This window comes from Vulpes vulpes, chromosome 12, assembly GCF_048418805.1.
Source record: "Vulpes vulpes isolate BD-2025 chromosome 12, VulVul3, whole genome shotgun sequence".
NCBI lineage: Eukaryota > Metazoa > Chordata > Mammalia > Carnivora > Canidae > Vulpes > Vulpes vulpes.
The window spans coordinates 163,287,248-163,313,064 of record NC_132791.1 but is presented as its reverse complement, the minus strand read 5'-3'; the positions used below and the strand labels follow the sequence as shown (position 1 = coordinate 163,313,064).

The 25,817-nt window shown below is 44.2% G+C and overlaps 1 protein-coding gene across 16 annotated transcripts in view; it reads left to right on the top strand.

The window, feature by feature from the left end:
* RERE (arginine-glutamic acid dipeptide repeats) overlaps positions 1-25,817 on the top strand; it is a 403,339-nt gene that overhangs the window by 366,901 nt on the left and 10,621 nt on the right. For all 16 annotated transcript variants that reach the window (XM_026005078.2, XM_072731205.1, XM_072731211.1 and 13 more), the window contains 3 exons: positions 23,754-23,916; positions 24,887-24,979; positions 25,351-25,550. In XM_026005078.2, coding sequence (XP_025860863.1) covers positions 23,754-23,916; positions 24,887-24,979; positions 25,351-25,550 — 456 coding nt within the window. The remainder of the gene's footprint in view (positions 1-23,753; positions 23,917-24,886; positions 24,980-25,350; positions 25,551-25,817) is intronic.

Below are 25,817 nucleotides of genomic sequence, written 5' to 3'. Positions count from 1 at the left end.
CTGTGTACCTTGCCCGAGTTTATAAAGTAGTGCAGCCAAGATTTGACCACAGAGTCATACCCTTGGGGGACCTGGGTGGCTCAATCAAATGTCTGCCTTCAGCTTAGGTCATGATCCCAGTGTCCTGGGATCCAGCCCCACATCAGGCTCTATGCTCAGCAGAGAGCCTGCTTCTCCCTCTCTCAGTGCCCCTCCCCTCTGCTCATGCTCTCTCTCTCAAATAAGTAAATAAATAAAATCTTGAAAAAAAAGAATCCATACTCTAAAACACCTCATTATGTTTTTATATGATAAAACAAGCCATTAAAGAATTTTCTTTTTTTTTTTTTTTTCATTAAAGAATTTTCAAGCAGGATAAGTTATATCAGATTTGTTTTGTTTTATACACACACACACACACACACACACACATACACACACACACGATGCAGTGTAGAAAATGGGTTGAAGTAGGTCAGGAGTGGAAGTTGAGAAATCAGGCAGCAACCTTGGCTTTTGTGTGCTTGTTTGTCCCACCTCTGGCTTCACCACAGTAAGAGTATCCACTGAGCCAAATAACGGGAAAAATCTTTAAGTGGGATGGCAGGGCTTTCTGAAATAGCTGTGAGTGAAGAGCAGGACAGTGACATGGCACACCCAGCAGATGTTTGAGGGTGAGAATTTTACCTTCTTTCTCATGTACATACTTCGTTTTCCACGTTTTACACAAACATACACATGGGTTGACTTGGCATATTCTTTGTATCACTTGAGCTGCCTTCTCCTGCACATTAATTTGGAACCTGTTCACATCTATAGAATAGTCACTTTGGCCTTATCTGGAAGCACAACTCTGCTTATTTTAAGTTCATTTGGATAATTTTGAGAACTACCCTGGGGGGTGCACTTCTTGTCACCCCTTTCAGAAATACATGGTTTCTAAGGGATTGTCATTTTATAAGCACCACGCTTCCCTTAAGATATCACCATATTCAGGAAAACAGTGGTCCTAACACTGAGCGGGCAAGAGAAGGAAGGGTTTCAGACCCGAGGCCTGTGTTTGGATTCCAAGAGCTCGAACACAGGTAGATGCAGGATACCAAAATGTGAGCGGCCCTGCAGTGGCTATGCTAGGGGGGCTCAGGCAGCTAGAGATCGGGAAGAGTGAGGGCAGGTGGAAGAGGAATTATTTGGGGTGTAAAAACAGTTAAGCAGGGACAGAGTAAAACCCTTGCCCTGTGGGCTTCTGAACAGGAAGTACTTGCTTGTTACTATCTTGGTAAAGATGAGAAACCTTTTTTCAATGGCACAATTGGAATATTTGACAATCTTCTCTGGCTTGTTGTTTCAGTAAATAATTGAGGAATTATAAAAGAATCTTTATAAAATACGTGTTTCATATAAAAATAACAATGAATTTCTGTACTACCACAAGTTTAAGATTGCATGCATTGTTCCCTTCCCGAGCCAATTCCCTGTCCTCTCCACTTAGAGATAACCACTATCCTGAATACTCTGCTATAAACCCTTTCCTTTCCTTCTTGGTTTTGCCTCAAATATTTGTATTCTTCCACAGTATATTGTTTACTTTTACGTTTTTGAATTTCATGGAAGTGGGAGTCAAAGAGAAGAATAAGTTTCTGTACCTTGTTCTTTTCACTCATCTTTATCCTGAGATTTAACTAAGTTGGGTAGTTAGTTCCACACTCACAGCATTATGGGAACAGAATACATTTTACTTCTCATTTCTGCTGTTGATGGACATTTCAGTTTTTTGTTTGTTTTTTTGTTTCACTAGTGCAAACAATTCTGTAAATGTTCCTGTACATGTCTCCTGGTGCATGTATAAGGGCAATTCCTTAGGCTATAGGCACACACATCTTTTAATTTACTAAATGAAGGCAGTTATTTCCAGATGTATATAAAGGTTCCAATAATATCACATCCTTGCCAACACCTGATAGAGTCACACATTAAAATGTTTAACAGCATTGTGAGTTTGAAGTATCTCACAGTAGTTTTGATTTGTATTTCCTTGATTACTATGGATATTGGACATCTTGCAATGCATTTATTGGCCATATGTTTCCTCTTTCGTGAAGGATTTATGTAAATCTTTTGCTCATTTTTCAATTGAATTGTCTTTTCTTTTTGATTTGTAAAAATTCCAGATGCTCCTTATTTTAAATATTGCAAATATCTACTTCTGATTCGTGGCTTACCTTTTGTGTTTTTTATGGTGGAATTAGCATTTTCTTAATTTTGATGTAGTTAAATTTATTAGTCTTTATGGTTTGAATTTGTATTGTTTAAGGAACCTTCATGGTTGTAAAGGCAATCCCTTCTCTTTGTCTTTTAAGAGTTTTATAATTTTGCTTTTCTTATTTAAGTCTTTAGTCTCTTGGAATTAGTTTACTGTGTGTGGTATGAGGTAGAGGACCATTTTTGTGTGTGTGTGTGTGTGTGTGTGTGTGTGTGTAACCAGGTGTCCCAATACCATCTTTTGAGAAATCTACCCTTTCTTTCACTAATTTGTATTGCCAGATATGTCAAAAATGGTATTTCCAGAAATTCATGAATCTATGTTCAGGCTCTGTTTTTGTTCCACTGGTCTGTTTATCTGCCCGTGTGTCAGCACTTTACTGTCTAGCATTAGAATAATAGTTGATGTTTGGTGCAGCACTTTCCCACTCATTTTTTCTTTTTCAAGAATATTTTGGTTATTGGCCCCTTGCTCTTTAAAATTTTTAGAAGCAATCTATCTTGTGCTACAGACTAACCAGTGGGATTTTAAGTGAAGTTGCATTAAATTGCACCTCTAGATCCAGTCCATTGAATTTTGGTCTTTCCTTATTCCTTCCGTTCCTACTTGGACAGCCTCTCCGAGTCACGTTATGAAATATTTCTCTACACTATTTCCTGCATCCCAAGTTGCAGTCTTCCCTTGAGAGAATACAGAATAGATTTCAAAACCTTTGTCTTCTGTGTTCTGTTTTTGAGGTAAGCTTTGTTTGAAAATCCAACCGTAAGAATTTGGGGCCACTATTCAATTTGCTGCCTCCAGAAAGGAAACTCTGGCTCTTTGGGATTCGGCCTTGGCTGTGTTTCAGAGCCTAATTTTGTAGAGTGGGAAGCCTCGCTTGTGTGTCTTTAATGTCTTTATGGGACAGTGCTGCACGAGCTAATAGGAACTCACAAATGCTCTTATTATTAGTAAAGCTCAAATGTGGGAAGTATTTCTTGGCTTGGAATGAGAGAGGTTCCTGAGAAGTTTTCTTGGCTCTCTTTTCTCCTTAAGATTTATACAAACGCAACAGTAAATTTTTTTTTTTGTCTTTCTGACTCAAGGATAATTTTTAAGGAGAGATTAGTTAACCACAGTATCACAACTTCTCTTAAATATACTAGTACTTTGACCAAGTGAGGCAGAAGTGCACCTTAAATTCGTGAAATTTATTTTCCTTTGCTTGGAAACTGGTTCTCCTTTGCCTTTCTTTGACTCCTCCTGGTTGTTGGGGGGGGGGGGGCGGGCAGGGAGAGGGAGGGATGACAGAGAAGTCTTCCCTTCAAGGAGATAAAAGCTCACCAAATAGCTGATCAGGCCTTCTTAGGCCTGGAGTTTGTTTGTATTGTGTTGTTTTTGACACCGAGAACTACAAGTATGAGATTATCTGATATTCTTAAAGGTCTTTTTGGCACCCAGGGTATTCTGTATTTCCTTTGTGAATTAACATAAAGCAGTATTTAGAACTCTGCTATAGCCTACCCCAGTACTATTCAATCTTTAGGAATTAGAACAGGTTTTCTTTGGATCATTTGCGACTTATCAGGGGCTATGTTTTAATCAAGACTTCCTGACTAGACCTGACCCTCTGTCTAGGCAAAGGGCAAAGGAGGCAGGAGGCAGCCAGAGACTCTCGGAGGGGCGAAGAGGCATCATTAAAGACATTAATAGTCAACTCAGTCATTATGCTGTGGCAGGTATTGGTATTATTCATTGAACTATTAATTTATATATATAATCCATTTTGATTTGATTTTAGACAATGAGCATATTAAATTTTAAAATGCAGTTAGAACAATTCAGTGGCTGCGTTCTCCCCCTCTGCTTCTTGTAAAGAGCAGCGTAGGTCCACTTGACCTAGTTTTGCTAGAATTCCAGGAACGGAAGGTGAGAGGACCCAATATCCCAGTGGCTGGTAGAAATAGCCCTGCAGATCTGCTCTTGGGCAGGCAGGCCCTGGAGGAGAATTGGGCAAAAGGGACTGACTTGTCAGAGACTGCTTTGGGTTCACTTTTAGATTGTTTGAGAAAGTGATCTTGGCCATTTCATCCATTGAGAAATAGATCCATGAATCACGTGTTGATGGCCAGGACAGTTCACCTGTTTCACAGAAGCACTAATTACTTTGATTTTCAGTTCTACCCACAGGAGTGAGACATAGGTAGGACTTCTTAGGATTTAAGTCATGGGACTAAAAAAAATGTAGCTTGAGTTCTTTATCAGCAGTCTGGAATTACTTTCTGGAACAATTGAGTGAAAGCGTACAGAACCATGCTGTTTCCTGTGGCTAGAAGGAGCATAGGAAACCCCTTCAGGGCATCTGGTTGTGGCATCGGAGCCTTTGATCCAGAACATATGTGACAAGAATTTTTAAGTGCTACTCATCAGACCAATTTTCCTCTTATCTGGGGTTAGTATACCACCTCTTATCTCTGCTCTTGCCTTTAGCAGCTAACACTTGCCTCTTTATTTGCTGCCATATGTGAGTTACTGTTGAAATGATTGCTTGAGTTCCCAGGGGAGGATCCCTACTCTTCTTATTAACACTATGTTAGGATGTCGGTGCATCCAGAGCAGCACATTAATTTTCTGGACACATCAGCACAATCCCTGTAGGGAAAGCGTTACAAAATCGACAGTGTGACCTGAGGGGAAAAGTGGGACTGCAGGGAAAGACACATGTAACTCAGGGGTAGACTGAACTTTACAAATGCCCAGGCTCATGCCATCCTCTGACAACACAGAACAGAGGGGCAGGAGGACAACCACACAGTGGACTAGATTGTAGAACCCAGGCCCCAGGATGTTTGGGGGTGATTCAGTGAGTTGTACATTTTTTCCATCCTTAGCTCAGCATCAGAAATGCAGATTCTGTATATCTTAAACTCTTGAAGAGTCATCTGCATTTTCTTTCTGCTTAAAGAGTTTGTGATCTAAGCCAGTAATTTTCAGTCTGGGGTTCGTGTTGCTCTACTATGTTCCACATTATCATAAGAATATTTTTAAAGTTCAGTAATAGAGCTCATCGTAATTAGGTATCATTGTTAACATAAGTGTATGTTCTTTGATGCTTTTTAAGAGTAGACTTATGGTGTCATGAAATTAAATAATGGGATGTTGCAAGTCCCCCTAGCAGTACCTTTCCAATCTGTCCATCAGAGCTAATTCTGTTTTGAAGTGTAGGGATAGCTGGTAAACCCCAAGGTAGCCTGCTAAAGATTAGCAGGTACATTAACTTGGTTTTGTTCTCATTCCTGCTGAAAGGCTTAATGATACTATCTGTTCTGATTCTCTTGCTGATTACCTGAGAGTGGAAGCTGAGCCTGGGCAGACAGGACTTTTTAAGTTTACTCAGGGGTTCCTGGGTGGCGCAGCGGTTTGGCGCCTGCCTTTGGCCCAGGGCGCGATCCTGGAGACCCGGGATCGAATCCCACGTCGGGCTCTCGGTGCATCGAGCCTGCTTCTCCCTCTGCCTGTGTCTCTGCCTCTCTCTCTCTCTCTCTCTGTATAACTATCATAAATAAATAATTAATTAATTAATTAATTAATTAATTAATTAATTTTAAGTTTACTCAGTGAGGCCTTTAGGTAGGTATATATTGTCCCAGTGTTTCTGTTTGGGGATCTTCTGGAGAATGCTGATCACTGAACTGTGCTATCTTCCTCCTGTGAACTTGGCCCCAAACACCATTATTATTCACAATGTCTAGCATTCCCTTATTCTGTGTGTGAAGTGCCTGTAGTTTTCAGGAGACATGATAGAAGAATTCAGTCAGTTACAGAGACTATTCTTTGAGAGATTTCCTTTTTAAATTCAGTTAATTAAAATGATTCTTGGAGCTCCTGAGTGGCTTAGTCAGTTAAGTGTCTGCCTTCACCTTGGGTCATGATCCCAGCTAGGGTCCTGAGATTGAGCCCCACGTCAAGCTCCCTGCTCAGCAGGGAGTCTGCTTCTCCCTCCCAGTGCTCTGCTTATGTGCACTTACTGCTCTGCTTATGTGCACTCGCTCGCTTGCTTGCTCCTTCCCTCTCTCAAATAAATAAATTAAAAAATAAAATAAAATGGTTGAAGTTAGTTTTGAGTTTCTAGTCCTTTTCCCAAATGGAAACAATAAAAATAATATTGTCATTCATCAAGCATAATTGCCAGGCCCCTGTTGTTAAGCACTTTCATCCTACCCACAACCCTATAAACCATCTCTCATTCACCCAAGGAGAAAATAGAATCTTAGAGAGCTTAGTTGACTTTCCTATAGACACATAGCTAGTAGGTGGAGGACTGGAAAGAATTCAGTACAGAAATAGGGATGCAGGTGGGAAAAGCCTTATGTGTTGTCCTATCAGACTCCAGAAGTAGATTCTGGCTCATTATAGGTGTTTTGGTTTATGCTGAACATAGGTTAATAGATACAGATGAGAAACAGTTATTTGTAGCAGAAGATGTTTGTAGCTGACCTGGGATGTGTAGGTCTCCTTTGGCCACCCTGCTTATGGCATTGCTAAGGCTTAACTGCGTGTTTGTCACTCCCAGGGATGGATGTAGCCAACCCAGAGATACAGCCAGTTCATCCCTGAGGCCAGTGTAAGCATTTGAACTGTTCAGATCCTTCTTCTTTTTAAATATAATTGTATTCTCTTCGCCCAGTTCGGTTTAATTCTGCATTTTGAATCAGAGTTTTAAAATATTTAATGCATTTGCTATTTCTAGGAATACTGAGTTTGTTTGCTTTCTCCTGCTTGGGAGATTTTTTTTTGTGGCTTGGGATGCAGTTATTTTCCAGTCGGGCAAAAGAGGTAGCATTGCAGCCAGCCACCACCACTGTGGGCTTTTGGTTTGTTCCAGTGTCATACATCAAGTAATCATAAACGTCAACATTTATGGATTTTTTTTTTTTTTTTACAGTATGCCAGCCTCTGTAGTGGGTGTATCAGCTCTTCTTAATATCACAATTCTGTGAGTGGATGCTGTTACTTTTCTCTGTTTTTAAGATGAAGAAGCAGAAGCCAAGAGGGGTTAGGTAAACTGTCCAAGTGGCATAACCAGTGGCTGCCTTTCTCATTGTGAGTTTCTGTTGTTCAAGTGAGGAATTCCAGATGAGAAAGGCTAGACAGCCAATAACTGTTCATTGTTTCCCCTCCTCTTTTCTTCTTCAAGAGCCTGTTCTCTCCCACCCTCCGCCACGTGCACATACACACAGGTACCTTTGGACCAAAATTAACCAAAAGGCCTTTAAAACCAAGGCCTAAAATGGAAAGTGATTTTTTTTTTTTTTAAATCCACATGGAGGGAGCTTTGTGTGTCACCCTGTTCTACTGACATTGTGATAGCTGTGGGCATAGAGGTGGACCTAGGATCATTGCAGCCAAGCTGGTGTAAGCATAGGCACTTTCATGGGCCATGATTTGCCACCACTGGTGCTTTAGGCCATAGCCCAGCAGGCTGTTCTTTTTTGGTGTTGTTTTCTTTCTTTTTTTTTTTTTTAATATTTATTTATTCATGAGAGTCACAGAGAGAGACAGAGACAGATTCACAGGCAGAAGGAGAAGCAGGCTCCATGCAGGGAGCCCGATGTGGGACTCGACCGGGGTCTCCAGGATCAGGCCCTGGGCTGAAGGTGGCGCTAAACCGCTGAGCCACCTGGGCTGCCCCGTTTTGTTTTCTTAAGACTGTATCAGGACTTCTAATTTGAAACTGTAATCCCAGGGCCTCTTGGTATATGCCTGTAGGAAGCCTGTGTGTGCCTGAGCACCCTAAAGGAGTGTGGTACTCATTTTCAGCCTGTGATCTATCTTCTAGCCAAATACAGGCTTGTGAGGGGGTTCCTGAGAACACATAACTAGAGGATCCAATGCCCTCTGGCCCCTTATACCCTTCCTTTGTTCTTTTCTGCAGAAGGTAACTTGACAGTAAGCTGAGGGGAACATCCCCAAGACCTGTCTTCCCACCAGTACAGCTGCATGCTCCTCCCCATGGCTCAGCCCTCACTCCTGAAGGAGCTGATGCTCCCAGAGGCTGGGCACAGTGGAAATCATAATAAAGAGATTGTGATGCTATTTTGGCTTCCTGCTTCCTGTTATTCAGGCACCTGCTGAGTTTCTTGTTTCCCTATCATTAGCCAAAAAAAAAAAAAAAAAAAAAAAAAAAAAAATTTCCATTTTTGTATGGCATATGCACTGTTTAATATTCATTAAATGCAGTACAATTGATGAAGATTATCAAATAAGAAACACATGGCATTCTAAAGTTTTAAATCATTTTAGGGTGGCTAACCAGATTGTACAAACTACATGAGCAAGACAACAAATGAAAACCAAAAAACCAAAACAAAATGAAAGAAAGAAAGAAAGAAAGAAGAAAGAAAAGAAAGAAAGAGAAAGAAGAAGAAAGAAACTAACTTCTCAGTGCATCACAGTCATCAGGACAAAATATATGGCACTTTTATGATACAAATACTACAAGTATTAATTTAAGCCAGGAATGACTCAGACATTGAAGCCACATTAGGGCATGAATCAGCCAATCAAAATGTTAAAATTAAACAGATCTTTTTTCTTTGTAAAAGTACTGAAAATGTAGTATGTGCAGATAACTTACTAAAACTTTTCTCATTTCATCTGCCTCCCCCTGTAGAATCTTGTGTTATTCTGGAATTGTTCTACCTCTTTTAACAGTCTGATTTTTAAGACCTGTCATAAACTGTTATGCTATTGAAACAGAATTTGGGGCCTGTTTTCACTAGCTCTGAGAGGAAGATTTAATTATAACCATCTCCTTCAGTGCACTTAAGATAGGCCCAAAACATTCTCACATCATGAAACAAGGAAACAGCCAGCCTTTAAAAAAATGGAAGTTACCATTTTAGTATCCATCAGAATGTTCATTTGGGCCAGGGTATAGGTATCGGCTGATACCTTTGTTAATTCAAGTTAAGGCTGAGCCCCTGGGCCAGTGTCAGGCCAAAGCTTATGTGGCTCCTCACATGAGGGATTCTGAGTATGCATCGGTGTGCACATAAAGCAGCACCACCCATGGGATGCTTGTTCTCATTTCACACTTGAATATCCCTTGGGACAGGAAAATCATTTTCATTTTTGAGTTAGCCTAAAAATGGGTTGAAGAACTCTTTTGGGGTTGTGTTTTGTTTTACTTTAATACACAAAGTCCTATAATACACAAAGTCCTGTAACTTAATAATCCTGAGTTTAAGTCCTCATAACTAGTTTCCCATCTTGCTCATGTTTATCTCAAGTTTGAAAACCTTCAATGAAAGATCACCAAATTTCTTATTTCTAAAATTGAGAATATATAGTTTTTATGAACATTGGTCTTTTTTGTTTTGCATGTTCCTCGTTAAAGTGTAATACTGATATGTATATGTCTGTGATATAGCTCAGTACAAATCACTGAGCATTTATTGAGCACCTCTTTCAAGCCAACCACTATGCTAATTATTGCTGGGGATACAGACTGTAGGGTGAGTGCATCCCTGTTCACATGCAGTTAGAGTCCAATTGGGAAAAGGAGAAGTAGGTGATCGAGGAGTAGACATAAATTACTATTTTCCCAGATTCAGTGACATAGGAGCCATGAAAGGGTCACAGCTAAGCAAGAGAGAACATGGTATTTATGGAGAGAGGCTCATAAGAAATTTGCTCTCTGGGGTCAGCAAAGATAGTATATATGAGATGGCATGTAGACTAGGTGCCCTAAAAGGTGGCTAGGAGGAGTGCAGTAGATGTGTAGTAGTGCTGGTGGCGTGAGCTAGCAGCAACCAGAGGAGAGATGTTCCAAGAGCCTGCACCAAGCCAGAAGGTAGTACACATGGGAAAGCCCCCAGTTCCTTTTCGAAAGGTAAATGCAGTAGGAGGTGGAGGCTACCAAGGCCCTGGCAGATGGCAGAGCAGCTTTTGTAGGAGCAGGCCTCTGAAGGATATCTCTTTGGGAATCCTGCTCTGTGCCCTGACGTGGGCTCCTCTGTCGGCACAGTAGGGCTCTTTGGGCGCGGGCCCAAGTCTGAAGCATCGCCTCACAGAGGAATCTCTACCCTTATATTTTCCTTCACTGCAAAGGGTTTTGACTTCTTTTGGAAAGTGAAGCAGAACTGGATAAAGGCCAGTTTCTGAGGCTTCCTGCAACTGGAAACTCAAGCTTTTTAAAGCTGTTGAATTAATGAAAAGTTTGTTGACTTTTTAGAGTTGTTTCTGGGATTTGAGTACTAAGAATACAGAGCTCATCTGTCAGTGTCCCTCCCTTTGTGCAACTTTTTGTTAGAGTTGGCTGATGTTCAAGTGTGACCTTTTAAGGACACATGGAGCACGCAGGGAAAGACCATACCCTGTCCGCTGCTGGCAACCAGCTTTGTAGGCTCTTCTCAAAGCCTGGAGGAGTTGTTTGGTGGGCATTGCCACCTCTGCACCTCCTTCCTACAATCTGTGAAGCCCTGTCCTTAGGCTTGTGTATTTGTCTACTAGGGCTATACTACCAGTGGACCCCAAGCTGTGGGGCTTAAAGAATAGAAATTTATTCTTTCACAGTTCTGGGAGCTAAAAGCTGAGGATGGAGGTGTCAGCAGGGTTGGTTTCTTCTCTGTGTCTTCATACCATCTCCTCTATGTGCCCATGTGTTCTAAATTTCCTCTTCTTGTAAGGACACCAGTCAGATGGGATTAGGACTACCCTCATGACCTCATTTAATTTTTCACCTTGTCACATTCTGAGGTGCTGGGGGCATTAGGACTTGAGCCTATGATTTGAGGGGAGGGGAGAGACACACAACTCAGCCCCTAACAGCTTCTGTGAAGGCAGCTGTTGCCCCCTCGCCCTCCTTCCTGGAGTTCTTTCCTACTAAAAGCCACTACGAAATAACTACTAGCCATATGTGGAAGACATGAGCACAGATTGGGTTTGCAAGCCTGTCTGGATTTTTCTAAAATCTTTGCCTTAGGTTAAATCCAAAATTTGGGCAAAAGAGAGGACATGTTTCAGGTCTGCATCTAAGAAGGGTGTGGAATTGTAATTGTGTCTGTGTGCTTTGAAGGGTGATCTTTGCTTCTGCTCTTTTTATTAAACAGATGTGATTCAATGACAAAATTAAATATCCTTTCCCTCCTTTCTTTATGATGAGGAAGCCAGTCTTTTATTTTAAAATTCAACTTGCAGAAATGGATTGTACTTGATAATTTGCTGTGTGTCCATAAAAACCATAAAATAGAAGAAGCAATGTTGCTGGAGTAGCTGTTCTCATTTCCTGGCAGTCATTACATGCTCCCAATACAAAAACATTTTTCTCCTAACTGTCCGTTCTGAGCTCAAAAATGGATTTCCCTCCAGCCGCTGTCATTCAATTATCACCTCGGGAAATGCACAGATATAACTGATGATCCCTTTAAAACGTCCTGCAGCATGCCACCCTCTCTCATCCTTCATCTTTTGTCCTGTTCCCGTCATTAAATGTTACATTGCCAATGTATATTTTATAGGGTGACCCTGACGATGTCACTTTGATACTGTGCAGGGATAATAATATTGCACATATAATGAAAGGCTGATAAATAGAAAAATGTTTACGAGATGGAGAATAGCACTTTTAACAGTTTTATGGTTTTCTGTTTTCCTCTCTTCTCTTCTCCCCCTTTGCTGGTAGAATTGTGGTTTTGTTACAGGAACAAGAAAACATTAAGAAGGGTGATGTGGTAATAGAACCGAAGGCGGTGAAATCCCACTTGCCCTGTTGCTGAACTCCAATAAAATGAATTCAGGAAATAACGAAGTATTCAGCTTATAGGAAAGAAAACTGATTTCAGCGAATGAATTCTTAGTTGTTTGGGGGCCCTACAGAGAACACAAGATTCCCAGTGTTGGCATAATTGTACTTCAAATGTCGTCTTCAGCAGCTCAGTAAAATCAGAGACTAAGGCCCCTGAGTGGGTCCCGCATTAAGCGAAGACCAGGCTTGCAGCTGCTTCAGGACTGCCCAGGCTTCTGTGCCATAGACTAGTGCCACCCCCATGTGCGGGCAGGGCCCTTTGTTCCAGGCTGAGCTCTAGAAGGATTTGTGATGGCTGTGACCTCTGTCTTCAAACACGTCATTTCCATATCTCTCATTTATTTTTTATTGTTATTTTTGGTTAAATGGAAGAATCTTCTATGTGTTGCTCGATTGATAGGTTTTTTAGTGGAGTTGCTGGAAGAGGTGGCAATAAGAGGAGGTACAGGAGATCCACCCTGTGGCCCTCGAGTCATCCTCACAGTTTTGAGCACACTTCGAGAAGCCACCATTTTAAAGAGATGCTTCCTGCTGGAGGTAATTTGGAAAAATGCTTTGTAGCATGTTCAGAAGTCATTTCTTCATTTCCTGAGGGCCTCCACCGGATCAGACTCTCAACCTTCTCAGGTCAAGAGTCTTGCGTGGCACATCTCTTCAACATATGTAGCCTGGAGCCAAAAGTGGCCCAGGGGGATTCCCCCATAGCATAAGCCATTGGATGGCTTGAGGCATGGCGAGCAGGTTGTGAGGGGGTGCTCATGGCTGTGAGCTCCCAGGGTCTGTCCAATATAGTCTTTGGAGTTTGTTCTTGGTGCAGGAAGCAGAACACATTTGTCTAGGCTTGTGTGTAATTCTGATTGTGCACTTGTGCCTCCCAAGTGTGTTTCTGAACCTGGTACCCTTGCTTTGGCCACGTTTGGGTGTGGCATGGGGGGGCTGGCTCCACCCTGAGGGGAGAGGACTGGCCACCCATTGTTATCAGGGATGCACAGTGCCCTTTTTTGCTCTTCTGTCTAAACTATTCAAGGTCCATGGAAGAGGTTTAAGATACTTTGTGAATGAAAGATAACCCAAATTTGAGCCTCTGGCTTAAAAAAAATGCACATATTTCCCCTCAATTCATAGCAGAATGGTTAAGAGCAGAGGATCTGGTACCAAACCCCTGGGGCTGCTGCTTGAAGCTGTGTGAGCTTGAATACATGACTTCATCTTCCTGTTCTTTGATTTCTCATTTGTAAAGCCAAGGATAATGAAGATATTTATTTACTAGGGTAGCTATGAAGATTAAATGTATTAAGGTATGGAAGACAATTGTTTATAGTGCTTAGCTCTCATCATTGTAGCTTTCACAACCCAGTGAAGGGTGATGGTTGATTCATAAGTCTGCTCAACGAGGAAGTGGCGGCATTGGATTCCTCAGCCCCCCTCTCTCTCTTGTCAGCCCACCATGGATTACGTCTCCACTGGCCCCTGGAAAATGAAACAAAAATAAGAACAGTGTAATCATTTTTCATAACATTTGATGTCAAATTAAGGAACCCTTCTTACCTAGATATTGTGTGTTTTTTCTTTTTTAGAGATAAAATGTCATTTATGAAATAATGGTGAGATCAGAAAGCAGTTATTTTTTTTAAAGATTTCATTTATTTATTTGTGAGAGAGAGCAAGAGCATACAAGCCAAGGGGAGGGGCAGAGAGAGAGGGAGAAGCACACTACCACTTGAGTAGCCAGGAGCCCAAAGTGGGACTCCATCTCAAGACCCTAAGATCACAACCTGAGCCGAAGGCAGAGGCTTAACAGACTGAGCCACTCAGGTGCCCCCAGGAAGCAGTTATTTTTGATGACTGTACTTTAAAAAATAAAAAATCAGTAATCTGGTTATCTATTTCTCAGAAGTTAATTTTTTGGAATTAATTTTAGGTGAATTTTAATGCTCAGAAAATACTCATTCCATCAAATGTTTACTGAATACTCATATTTACGACATTGTCCTAAACCTTTAGGGTACTTGCAAAAGAAGTAGACACAGGCTTGGGGACATTGGACAGGTTCATTCATGGTTATGGTCCGAAAGAGAGCCTGGGTATACCAGGAAAGAGGCAAGTGTAGGAAAGTATAGGTGTGCAGACACCTTGATGACCTTGGAGGTTGGGTTGAAGGGTAAGTAAGGCTTCTAGGAGAAGTTGGCAGCATCTGTGATGACCTGAGCCACAGGTCTAAGGTCTAAGGACATAGATCCAGTGAGGAGACAGTGGTGAGGGGTTTGTGGGGCTGCGGGGCTGCAGCCTGCAAGCAGAAGGGAAGCACTGAGGGGCAACAAACTGGCCATCGTGTTTAGCATAAGCCAAGGGCTGTGACAGTTAGGGAATGAAGTAGAAGGGTCTTGTGCAGACAGAGGGAGAGGCCTGAGAGAGGCAGCAAATTAACTGGGTCTTTGTTCTGTTGGCCTTGAGGAGCCTTATTGATTTGGAGAGGGGAGCGACAAGGTCAGAGCTGGGCTTTGGGAAGGCTGAGCATGTCTTTGTGGGAAAGGACAGGGCAGCCTACGACCTCAAGTCTGGATGTTTGAGTGGTGGTGTGGGATCAGAGGTAGAATCCATAAGTGGCTGAGGTCAACAACTAAAACAACATATAGTTTAGGAAATCTCATTACAATTTTGGCACAAAAAAAAAAAAAAACCCTGTTTTAGTTTTTCCACAGTGTACGAATAGCGGTAATCATTATTTAAAAAAAAAAAAATTCTTTAACCTGCTCAACTAGGATTTAAAAAAAAAAGATTTATTCATTTATTTGAGAGAGAATGTGAGCAGGTGTGGGGGTGCAGAGAGGGAGAGAGACTCACCAAGTGCAGAGCCCAATGTGGGGCTCAATATTATGACCTGGAGATCATGACCTGAGCCAAAACCACCCAGGTGGCCCCTCAACTAGGATGTTTTAAAAAGATGTTGGGGGAGTGCCAGGTTCTGGGACCTCTCTAGGAGTGTCATAGTGTGGCCTTTTCTTTACAACCTATTAAACCCAGGAGACCTTTATGCATTTCCAGAATCATCTTCTTCCTCCCTTTCCCTTCCCTTCCTCCTTTCTGCAGAAGAGGACCTGGAGGTGGGAAGGAGAGGTTGTGTTGCCCAGAAACAGGCTGCCTCCTCTGTCAGACGTGTTAAATAGGTGCCCTTGTAGCCCCTCACATGCAGAAGGTATGATTCGGCCATGTGCCTTCAAGCAGATCATCATTCTGTCAGATGCACTCTGAGACCACAGAGTTGGTATTTAACAATTAGCAGCAGAGCAGTCTGACAGTGTCAGGGCTCCTTTAGGGATTAGGGGATTCGGTTGGTTAACAAAAGAAGGAGCCCAGGAGAGCACTGCTTTAATTACCAGAGTCGATGCTGGAAGACAACCAGTTGCCTGCTGGAAAAAGATCTGTAAAGGTGGCTGCTCCTAAACATAGCTGATGGTTCAGCCCAGTGCCCAGCTTCTCACCTCAGATGTTTGCAACAGTTGTCAGCTCCAGCCCTTGAATCCTCAGGGAGTGAAAGGAAAGAATGACTTGCATGGAGTCTGTGCCAGGAAATTTTACTGACTTGCCTCACTACCCTTGAGTTGGTAGTTTTTGCCAAGAAATGCAGCTATAATTCCCGGGCAGAGGTGGTCATGGATGCCAGAGGGGCCAAACTCAGCTACAAGGTCACAGCCCTTTGGTTAGAGTGCTTCCCAGGGGATGTGGCCCATGCAGGCTTTCCCGGACCTGCTCCCAGAGCCAGAGCCACATTCCCCTGGGGCCTTGACCACTGTTGGGGCCCTGGGTTGGGGAATGAAGTCTAAGGAGCAGCTTTGTGCCATGTTTCCTTCTCCTTCCTACCCCTCCTGGGTTTGGGACCTGTTTTGTAACTATTCATTGCTTGCTGGAACTTCTCTCTGGAAAAACACACCTTTAAAAAAAGAAAAGAGAGGAAGGAAGGGAGGGAGGAAAGGGAAGGCAGGGACGAGAGGAGCTTTAGATTTCTCCATTCCATTCAACAAGTGGCACTCACTCCTCTGTACCTGGGCCCCCAAAGAAGGGGCCGTATGGTAACTGAAGTGCATCCTTCAGACAGAGCTTTTGTGGGGAAACAACACCCTGATTCTAACCAATTGTACCTGGGTGTGCAGAAAAAGGCATTGGGTGGAAGACAGTATACTCTCTCTTCTTGTTCAGGGTAAAATATTTAGCATCAGAACAGTTAATAATGGGGCTTAAAAGGGATCCCTGGGTGGCGCAGCGGTTTGGCGCCTGCCTTTGGCCCAGGGCGCGATCCTGGAGACCCGGGATCGAATCCCACGTCGGGCTCCCGGTGCATGGAGCCTGCTTCTCCCTCTGCCTGTGTCTCTGCCTCTCTCTCTCTCACTGTGTGCCTATCATAAATAAATAAAAAAAAATTAAAAAAAAAAATATTAAAAAAAAAAAAAAAAAGAAACAGCTTAAAGAATTAGAGTAATTTATCCTAAATGCTTACTTCCTAACCCCTGCAGTGCTGTATGTCAGCTGTGTGCAAAGGTGTGCATATATCAGCTCTGCTACATGGAGGGTCCTGTCCCATCACATCAGCTGACAGTGGCAGGTGGGCTTGAGGGGCCTGCAAGGTAGTTTCAGAGAGCAGCTCTGTTTCTAATGCCATTATCCATGTGCAGCTTCCAGGCCTCCCCTCCACCCCCTCCAACCTCCCCTACTGCCCCTTTCACAGTAAGTAGTGCTTGGCTCCAGAGGATGCCTGTTGAAGCTTTGGTGCAGAAGAAGTAGTGAGTAGCAGTTCCCCCTCCCCAGTGGAGGAAGTATTTGTGGGTGGCTTCTACTGGAAACCTTCTGAAACTGTTTCCTAGGTCCTCCCTGCCCCTCCATGCAGGGACCAAGGACTGGTTTCTCATGGCCTTCCTTGACATAACTGTAAGGCTAGCAGTTGTTCCCCCTTTTTTTCTGCGGGTCACAGAACCACTGTGAGAATGGAAGATAACGTAGCACAACTCTGTACACTGAATTGAATGAAAGGAGTGTGTGAAAAGAGGGTTATTTCCAGAAGACTGAGGCCTTCCTTGGCCTAATAGTAGATGGCAGCCTGCAGGTGCCCTGTGGTCTACATCTGGGGTCTCTGGACCTCCTTTCTGCCACGTACCACCCCCGCATCACTACCCTCACCCTGGGATGTCACGACTTTGCATAGTTGTGGCAGTAACGGTATGTTATAATCACAGAAATTGGGAGGACTCAGTCCTAGGTATACCCTTATGTTTCTACCTTGGGACAAAAATAATTGCCTACCTTTTCCTGCCTCCACAGTGGCCTCCCAGAGAGGTGCTTCTTGCCGGGCTGAGGTATCAGAGAACCCAGGGAGTGGGGAACTTGCTACTGTGCTCAGGGCAGGAGAGCAGGACAGTGAGATAGCCATGCCCACCAAGTGAACCGTTGAGGCCTGCAGTGTATACAGTGCCTTCTTGTCTCATCAGTGCCTTCCTTCCCAGGGACCCTTAGAAGACATGTAGCTTATTTTTCTTTAAAAATAGTATATAATTGTGTGTGTGTGTGTGTGTGTAAATACTTTTTAATCAGGCAGGACAGGTTACAGGTTCCCCTCCTTTAGCACTGCAGGAGGAAGTGCTGGAGGAGGAATTTCCTGGAGGAAATTAAATAGCACTCATGTTTGTGGGGATTGTTTTAGCTCTCCAAGTGGCTGCAGGTAAATTAACCTTCTAGTAAGACAGGAAGGAGACCTGGTCAGGTTGTCTCCTGGGCCGAGCTGTGAACTCCCACCTCTAGGCTCCGACCCTGCTTTGGCTCTTACACACACACACACACACACACACACACACAGTGGGATGCTTACCCTGGGCCCTGGAACATGTCGCCAGTCTGTTGTTCTCCCAAGGTGAAGCAGAACTGGGCCCAGACATACCAGCAGAACTTACCTGAAATGAGTTTATACCTGAAAGCTACCAGTAGTAGTAAACAGTCCCAGGCATCCCCTCCCCTAGTTGCTTCAGTTCAGATGGTCTGGGGCAGTGGGCATGGATGGAGGTTACCCCGACGTTTTGCGTTGAATGAGCTTGATGGACTCATAGTCTAACCTGAGGAGGCACAGAAGTACAATGGTGACAGTGGAGGAGGAGCCAGTCCTTCTGCTAATTTTGAGTGGCAAGTCCAGGAAGCTTCTGTATTACAGGAGTGGCTGTGATTGAGCTGTCTGCTGGTGCCTGGACCCTTTTGTTAACCTGACTCTCTCTCTCAGTCTCTCCTCTCAGCCCCCACCCACCCAGATAGAGCACAGCCCTGAACACCATGTAACTCTCTCCTGCTTCTGTGCCAGGCACTCGCCAACTCGTGTTTTCATTTTGTTTGAAAATCAGAGAAACCTAATGGGGCCTGGTGCTGTACCCCTGAGTCGTTTGCCTGCAGAGAAGACCTGCTGTGCAGAGATCCTGCCTCAGGGAGGAAAGCTGGTGCTCAAATCCAGGAGCATATCCCTTATTGCTAGTGGCTTTCTGCATATGACCCGTTGGGAAAATCCAGTGCACCCCCAACCCCTTACACCAAAGAAAAGGCAAATAATTGGGGGAGAGAGAGAATCTGCTAAATATAGACTACTGGCTCTAAGCACCTCTCTCAGCAAGCACTGCAGCCCATAGTGCTATCGATTGGAGAGGACTTCACCCCCTCTCCTTTCCTTTTTTTGCCCAGGCAGTAACCCAGTTTAGTCACTTGCTCGTGCTGTGTGCAATTACAGCACAGAGATGTGAGGTACGCTGACTGGGAGGCCTTGTTGTGAGGTGGGTGAGAGCACCGGGAACAAAACGATCGGCTCCGACCATTCATGTCCACAGCGATGCCTCTGTGTGTGCTTGCAAGCAGAAGCAGGAGCTAATTTGCAAGGCTGCCTTTGTGGAGCTGCCTTTTGATCAATGATTGCCTGTGTTAATGTTTCAGCAAGCTATTGATTTCTGCAACAGCTTTTGTTCCCTGAATTTATGTGCAGCGGGTCTCTGCAGCACACACTATGCATGTTTGATTAAAGTTCAATTGACTTTATTCCTGGTGAGGCCGCTGGCTGCCTCATTGCCTATTTGTAGAACCAAAGCTTTTCCCGACATGTTCTTTTGTTTGCGCTCAAGACCTAGCCACCCATGCAGTCACCAGTATGCTGTTTCTAATCCTCCTAGATTCGCACCATTCCAGTGTTTAATCCCTCCATAGACAGTGGTTGAGAGGCAGCTAATAAAACCTGGCCTGGATTTTTTTTTTAAGTCAACCTCATTGATGTGTAATTGGCATGTGTACCATTTATACCGTAAAGGTACACCCTCTGTAAGTGCAGCGAGGGCACAGCTCCATAAGTTTGACAACTGTACCTCCATGCAAACAACAACGCAGTCGATTCATAAGATATTCCCTTCACCCCAAAGGTTTCCTCATGTTCTTTCATAGGTAGTTCTCTACTTCCTTGTCTTCAAGACTAGACAATCACTCATTTACTTTTTGTGATTATAGACTTGCCTTATCTAGAATAGAATCATACCGTCTGTACTCTTTTTATCTGGCTACTCACGTTCAATGTGATGTTTTGAGATTCATCCATGTTGTCAAGTCGATCAGTAGCTTGTGCCTTTTTATTGCCACGTAGTATCTAGTAAATGGGTACGCAGTAATACTTATTCATTCTCCTGTTGAAGGGAGTTTGGATTGTTTCCAGCTTTTGGCTATGAAGAGTAAAGTTTCTTTGAGCATCTGTAAAAGTCTTTGCAGGAGCATATGTTCTTATTTCTTTTGAGTAAACACCTAGGAGTGGGATCAATTGTCGGGTCATACAGTAAATGTTTGTTTAGCTTTGTAAGAACTGCCAAAGTTTTACAGAGTTAGTTGAACCATTTTATATTCCCACTGGCAGTGTACAAGAGTTCTAGTCCCTACCCTATCTTCCTGAAATCTGAAATACATATTTTGATTTTCTGATCTAATTTATAGACTTCTAGTGGAGACTCCTTCTGGCTTGGTTGTTTGATTCTTGGTACTCAGACAATAGAATTTGTTCTGGACTCCTTTTCCTTGTTTAAAAGCTACTATTTCTTTGTCTCCTTTTTTTTTTTTTTTTTTTTTTTAGGATTTTATTTGTTTATTTGAGAGAGCACATACACACAGGAGTTGGGGGGGGGGCAGGGACAGAGGGAGAGGGAGAAACAGACTCCCCACTTAGAAGGGAGCCCAACATTGGACTCGATCCCAGGACCCTGGGAGCATGACCTGAGCCGAAGGCAGATATTTAACCAACTGAGCCACCCAGGCTACCCTAAAAGCTATTATTTCTTAAGTGTTGACAAAAAGTCACTGTTTATTTCGATATTAAGTTTCTATGTCATGTCCTGATCTTCTCACATTCTTGAGGAATACGCAGTTCAGGAGTGGAAGTTAAGGTTGGGAACCTGGGCTTTTTTTACTGAGCCTTTTTCTGTCTGGTGTCTGATACTGGGCCAGTACCATAGCCTCATTGAACTCTGGCTTCTCCTGTTTTAATCTATGAGTTATGCCATCTTTTAAAACCATTTGAAACTCAAGCATTCATATTTGGGAAATAGAAATACATTTGACCTTAACACAGGTTAAAACAGCTCAGGTTCACTTACAATATAGCAGATTTTTTTTCCCCCAGGGTAGTCCAGGACTGTATATATATATTTTTTTCTCTTTATGATTTTATTAGTAACATTTTCTTTAGTTTATTGTAAGAGTACCATAAGTAATACATATAACATGCACAATGTGTGTTAATCAACTATTTATGTCATTGATAAGGTTTCTGGTTGACAGTAGACGATTAAGTTTTAGGGGAGTCAGAAGTTGTACCTGGATGTTTAACTGCAAGTGGTGGAGGGTGTCAGTGCCCCTCATCCCCAGTCCCTTGTAACTGCATAAGGCAATACTGTGCCACAGACCAATGCAGCATAGAGATGTCAGGGTGGCCTCTCTCTCTCTCTTCCTTTTCTTTTCTTTCTTTTCTTTTCTTTTCTCTTTTCTTCTTTTCTTTCGATTTTATTTATTTATTCATGAGAGACACAGAGAGAGAAGCAGAGACACAGGCTGAGGGAAAAGCAGGCTCCCCACAGGGAGCCCGATGTTGGACTTGGTCCCCGGGACCGGGATCACGCCCTGAGCCAAAGGCAGACGCCCAACCGCTGAACCACCTAGGCATCCCATGGGATGGCTGCTTTCTAACAGCCATCCGATCAGGTGGAGGTTTGAACAGAGACACTGGTAGCACCTTCCCATCTCATTTTCTCTCCCATTTTTTATTCCTTCTGTCTCCTGTAGCTTCGTGTTTCCTCTTAGATCCCAGGCCTCTTCATCTGTTGGCCCCTAAAATGACTTTAGCTAGAGGAGGCAGTGGAAGGGTACCGCTTTGGGGCTTCACATTTTTCCTTCTAGCTTTGGGATTGGGCCATGATTTACTGCACTGGTTGTTCTTTTGAACTGATAGAGCATGTCACTGACAAAGTATTGAAGGGTGACAGTGAACTTGCCTTGGCTTCTGTTCCATATTTTCTCATAGGAAAACCAGAGTCAGATCAGTTTTATATCAGCACAGGTCTCTTAATCCCCTAGTGGATTTATGAGTTTGTTCCCTCTAGCCAGCCAACACCAAAAGATCAGTACAGAAAAGTAACTTTCCAAGTCAGGAAAATAGGAAGTAAAGAGGCTGGAGCCAGGAGGTTTTTGGATCATGACCTAGGGGCTCAGGATGCTCCGGTCACCACAAGTGCAGGCTATAGGTCAATTGTAGCCTACATCTGTAGAATAACATGTGATAGACAAACAGCTCAGAAATCCAAGGGCATTTCCTACATTTTCCCTTACCATTCAGTTACTATCTCATGGAACTGAAAAGGGTGGGGTGAACTTGCAGACTTGCATGTGCTCGTTCTTGGTGCCTGGCTCCTCTCCTCCTTGGCCTGGAGTCATGCTTCATCTGTTAAATATTGGCAGTCACTAGCATTTTGTTAAGTGGCACTTGGAAAGACTGAAACATAGTCACAGTTCCAAGAGATACATGCTATAGGCTCATGGAAGCTGGTCAGAAGCTCCTCTTGAATCATAGGTACCTTTAAGGATCTGACGACAGCTATGGTCCCCCTTCTTAGAAAACGTACAGGCATAGAATCCAACTCTGAATAGTGAGCACTCAACACACAAGTACATCTGCTTTGCAGAAGCTACTTCCCCACCGAACATCTGTCCACTTCTCTCCAAACTCACTTCTCCTTGTTCTGGGGGCACTGCTTTCTGACGTGTGTTTTGGTGGAACCCCTCTGACTGGCCACTCGAGCTTCCCAGCACTGGCCAGATCTGAGGTCACTGAAAAACAAAATCTTTGTTTCTCTCTTGGCTCCTCCATTCATGAGGCTGTGTGGTGCTCTGGCCAAGTGGCTCCCACCTTGGGGTGCGAGTTGCCCACAGGGTGGCTTCCCAGGATACGGTACTCAGCCATGTTAATTGATTGTCCACAAGGTTGATTCAGTTCGAGAAGATCAATGTGAAGTAGGTGCTTTCTCTGCACTCTCCCCCCTCCCTTTTTTTTTAATTCCAGGTAAAGAAACTTTATCTTGGGATGTTTCTTAAGAAATTTGTCTTAGGTCAACCAGGATTAGCTGAACATGTCATTCACCTGTTGGCATGTATGCTGTGCCTACTGAGCTCCAGGGCCAGAGTGGGAGGGTAGCAAAAGTGCCTCTTTCTTATTTTTAAAGGTTTATTTTTTTGTTTGAGAGAGAGTGTGTGTGTGTGAGCACACGTGTGCATGTAGGAATAATGCATAGGGAGAGACTCTCAAGCAGACTCCCTGCTGAGCTCAGAGCCCATCACAGAGCTGGGTCCCACAACCCTGAGCCAGAATCAAGAGTCAGATGCTCAACTGACTGAGCCACCTAGGCACCCCAGAATTGCCCCTTTTTAAAAGTTTCCCTGGGGCTCATAACCCCCCTTGCTGTTTTGTTTTGTTTTTTGAGGATTTCTTGCTTTCCTTTCTGCTGGGCCATGAAAAGAATAGCTCCTTCTCCTGTAAAGGCTGGCCTTGTAACTGTGGCACTTCCCCTTTGCATCAGGACCTCTGTGTTTGTCCCCCAGGATCTTCGTCTATCAAGCCCCAGTCTTCACCTTCATGATGCTGTACCAACTTGTCCCAATGTGGGCACTCAGAGATTGGGGTAGAGGCTGTGGAGCAGTTTTCCTGGGTTTGGGGGTCTCTGTTTTTCCTAACCCCAGTTCCCCACCGTCTAAGTTGTTTCATTTACTTGTTTCTGAAGTAGTCTGTCTAATCACACCTGTATGATTTCAGTGAATGCTGTGAAGAAAACATCTGTGCACACACACAGATTTTCCTTCTTTTTGATTGTTCATTGGTGTACTTCCATGGTAGCACATGGTGGGTGCTCAGCAGATACTTGTGGAATGAACGAATGTTCTTGATATCTAGAAATTCTACTCTGCTGGACTGAAGAGACAAGCCCCTTCATCCAGTTAGTGGGCGGCTCACGGGTATGTCTCGAGCAAGCCCTCTTCCTCTCATGACTGCCCTTTGTGCTCATCTCTAGCACTGGCTGTTAGGAACCAGCTTCTGCTCCTGGCAGAAGAGAGCTGGCGTGCTGGGGGGAAAAGGAGAAGCAAGCCCCTCTGAGCGTTTCCGTCACCATCAGCCCTTCTCTCCTGCAGGGGGAGCTGATCACCTTCTATTACTACTGGAAGAAAACCCCCGAAGCAGCCAGCTCCAGGGCCCATCGTAGGCACCGCAGGCAGGCCGTGTTCAGGAGGATCAAGACTCGCACTGCATCCACACCCGTCAGCACACCCTCCAGACCCCCCTCCAGTGAATTCCGTAAGTGAGGGACTTCTCCCATGTAGCCAAACACTCATTGTCCAAGCTCTGAGCCTGCCCTCACAGGCATCCTTATCACTGTGCTGGTTGGGGATGTTGTGTGTGTTAATCCATCTGTGCAAAGCCTGCACCCAAAGGTAGCTTGACTTGGGGGATTTGGTAGGAGAGTTTTACATGCTAATTATTCATGCATTTAAATTTTTAAAATAAACTCAGCATCATTTTAACTTTCATGAAAATGTAAGTCTTGGCCCTGCCCTGGGGTATTATCAGTAACTTCAGAGGAAGTCCACTTAGTGGATGATATACTGTTTGAGTTCTCATTGCATTGGTTTTGTGTTAGCAGTAAGATCAGATTAATATTTTCTTCTTTTTCCTCCTGCTTTGCCAAGATCCTCTTCTTGATCCCAGCATGATGTGCAGTCTAATATGATACCTTCTTAACCCTTAAAAGCTGGCATACAGCAGTGGGCCTTGTGGTTCTGTCCTAGCTCAGTGCACTCAGCCTGAGGGTTGCTTATGTTGCACGTGCAAACAAGAAATAATCCATTAGTGCTAGAGTGGAGCATGGGTAGGACTTGGTGGAGAGGGAGCTCCTCAGGATTTCTGGATCTGTCAGGGAATTCATAGGGATGTACTTCACCTGTTCACATTCCCAGCTGTGAATTCCCACACATTCCCCCTGTGTTCACATTCCCATCAGTGCTTGCCACTCCAGGATATAGGTGTGATGTCAGTCCCCCAAAATATGGTAGGGCAGCCCCTTGGGTACCATCCCTCACACGAGTCCTTCATTCTGATCCCTGGCCCTGAGGAATTCAGAGTGGTCCTTTGTGAGCACTGCTCCACTTCAGCCTTCCAGGCCACTCTTACTGGTGGCTCAGAGCATGGGGCAGGTCACAGGTGGCCCTAGTCTTGCCCAAGCATGATGGTGTCTCCCCCACCCCTGTTGTGTTCCCGCCATGCCCAGTGGACCTGAGTTCAGCCAGCGAGGATGACTTTGACAGTGAGGACAGCGAGCAGGAACTGAAGGGGTACGCCTGCCGCCACTGCTTTACCACCAGTAAGTAGGGATGGGGGGAGGAGGGAGCAGTGGGGACACTCACTGGGACAGGACAGGCTCAGGCACTTTCAGGTTCTGAACATTTCCTGAATCCAATTGAAGACCTGCCAGGGTGTCATTGGTTGCATGGAATCTGTATATTTTGTCACTCCCCCAATTACAGTCAGTGTGGTGGAGTGGGGACACCTGTGTTTCTGGGAAACCTGTTGCCAACTCCTCCTGGATACTGTTAGATTGGGGAGGGAGTAGGTGGTCCTGAAATCCTCTCCCACCCTGGAAGAGAGCAGGCAGCAGCAGAGTGAGTAATGGGTGTCTGTCCAAGGCCACAGAAGGGCCAGGCTCCCCACCTGCACTCCTCTTCTCTCACACAGCCTCCAAAGACTGGCACCACGGGGGCAGGGAGAACATCCTACTCTGCACAGACTGCCGCATCCACTTCAAGAAATACGGCGAGCTCCCCCCCATTGAGAAGCCTGTGGACCCTCCCCCATTCATGTTCAAACCTGTCAAAGAGGAAGACGATGGGCTCAGTGGGAAGCATAGCATGAGGACGAGGCGCAGTCGTGGCTCGGTGAGTCCCCAGGACAGGCGACCGAGGCCACTGCAGGTTTCTAGGAGGCTAAGGCTTGTGCCTTCCAGGAGGCTGGGAAGTGATTCATTTTAGGTAGAGAACCAGCCCCCTTAAAGGAATGATTGGTCCAAAGATACTTAGTTTTGTCTGTGCATCTGGGAAGAGCCTTTGCTTTCTCCCTCCCTCGTGTTGTCCCGGGGAGTCAGTGGGATGCATGTTTTGAGTTTGCTTTTATAGAGAGCTCTTCAGTACCAGTGTCTGGTTCAG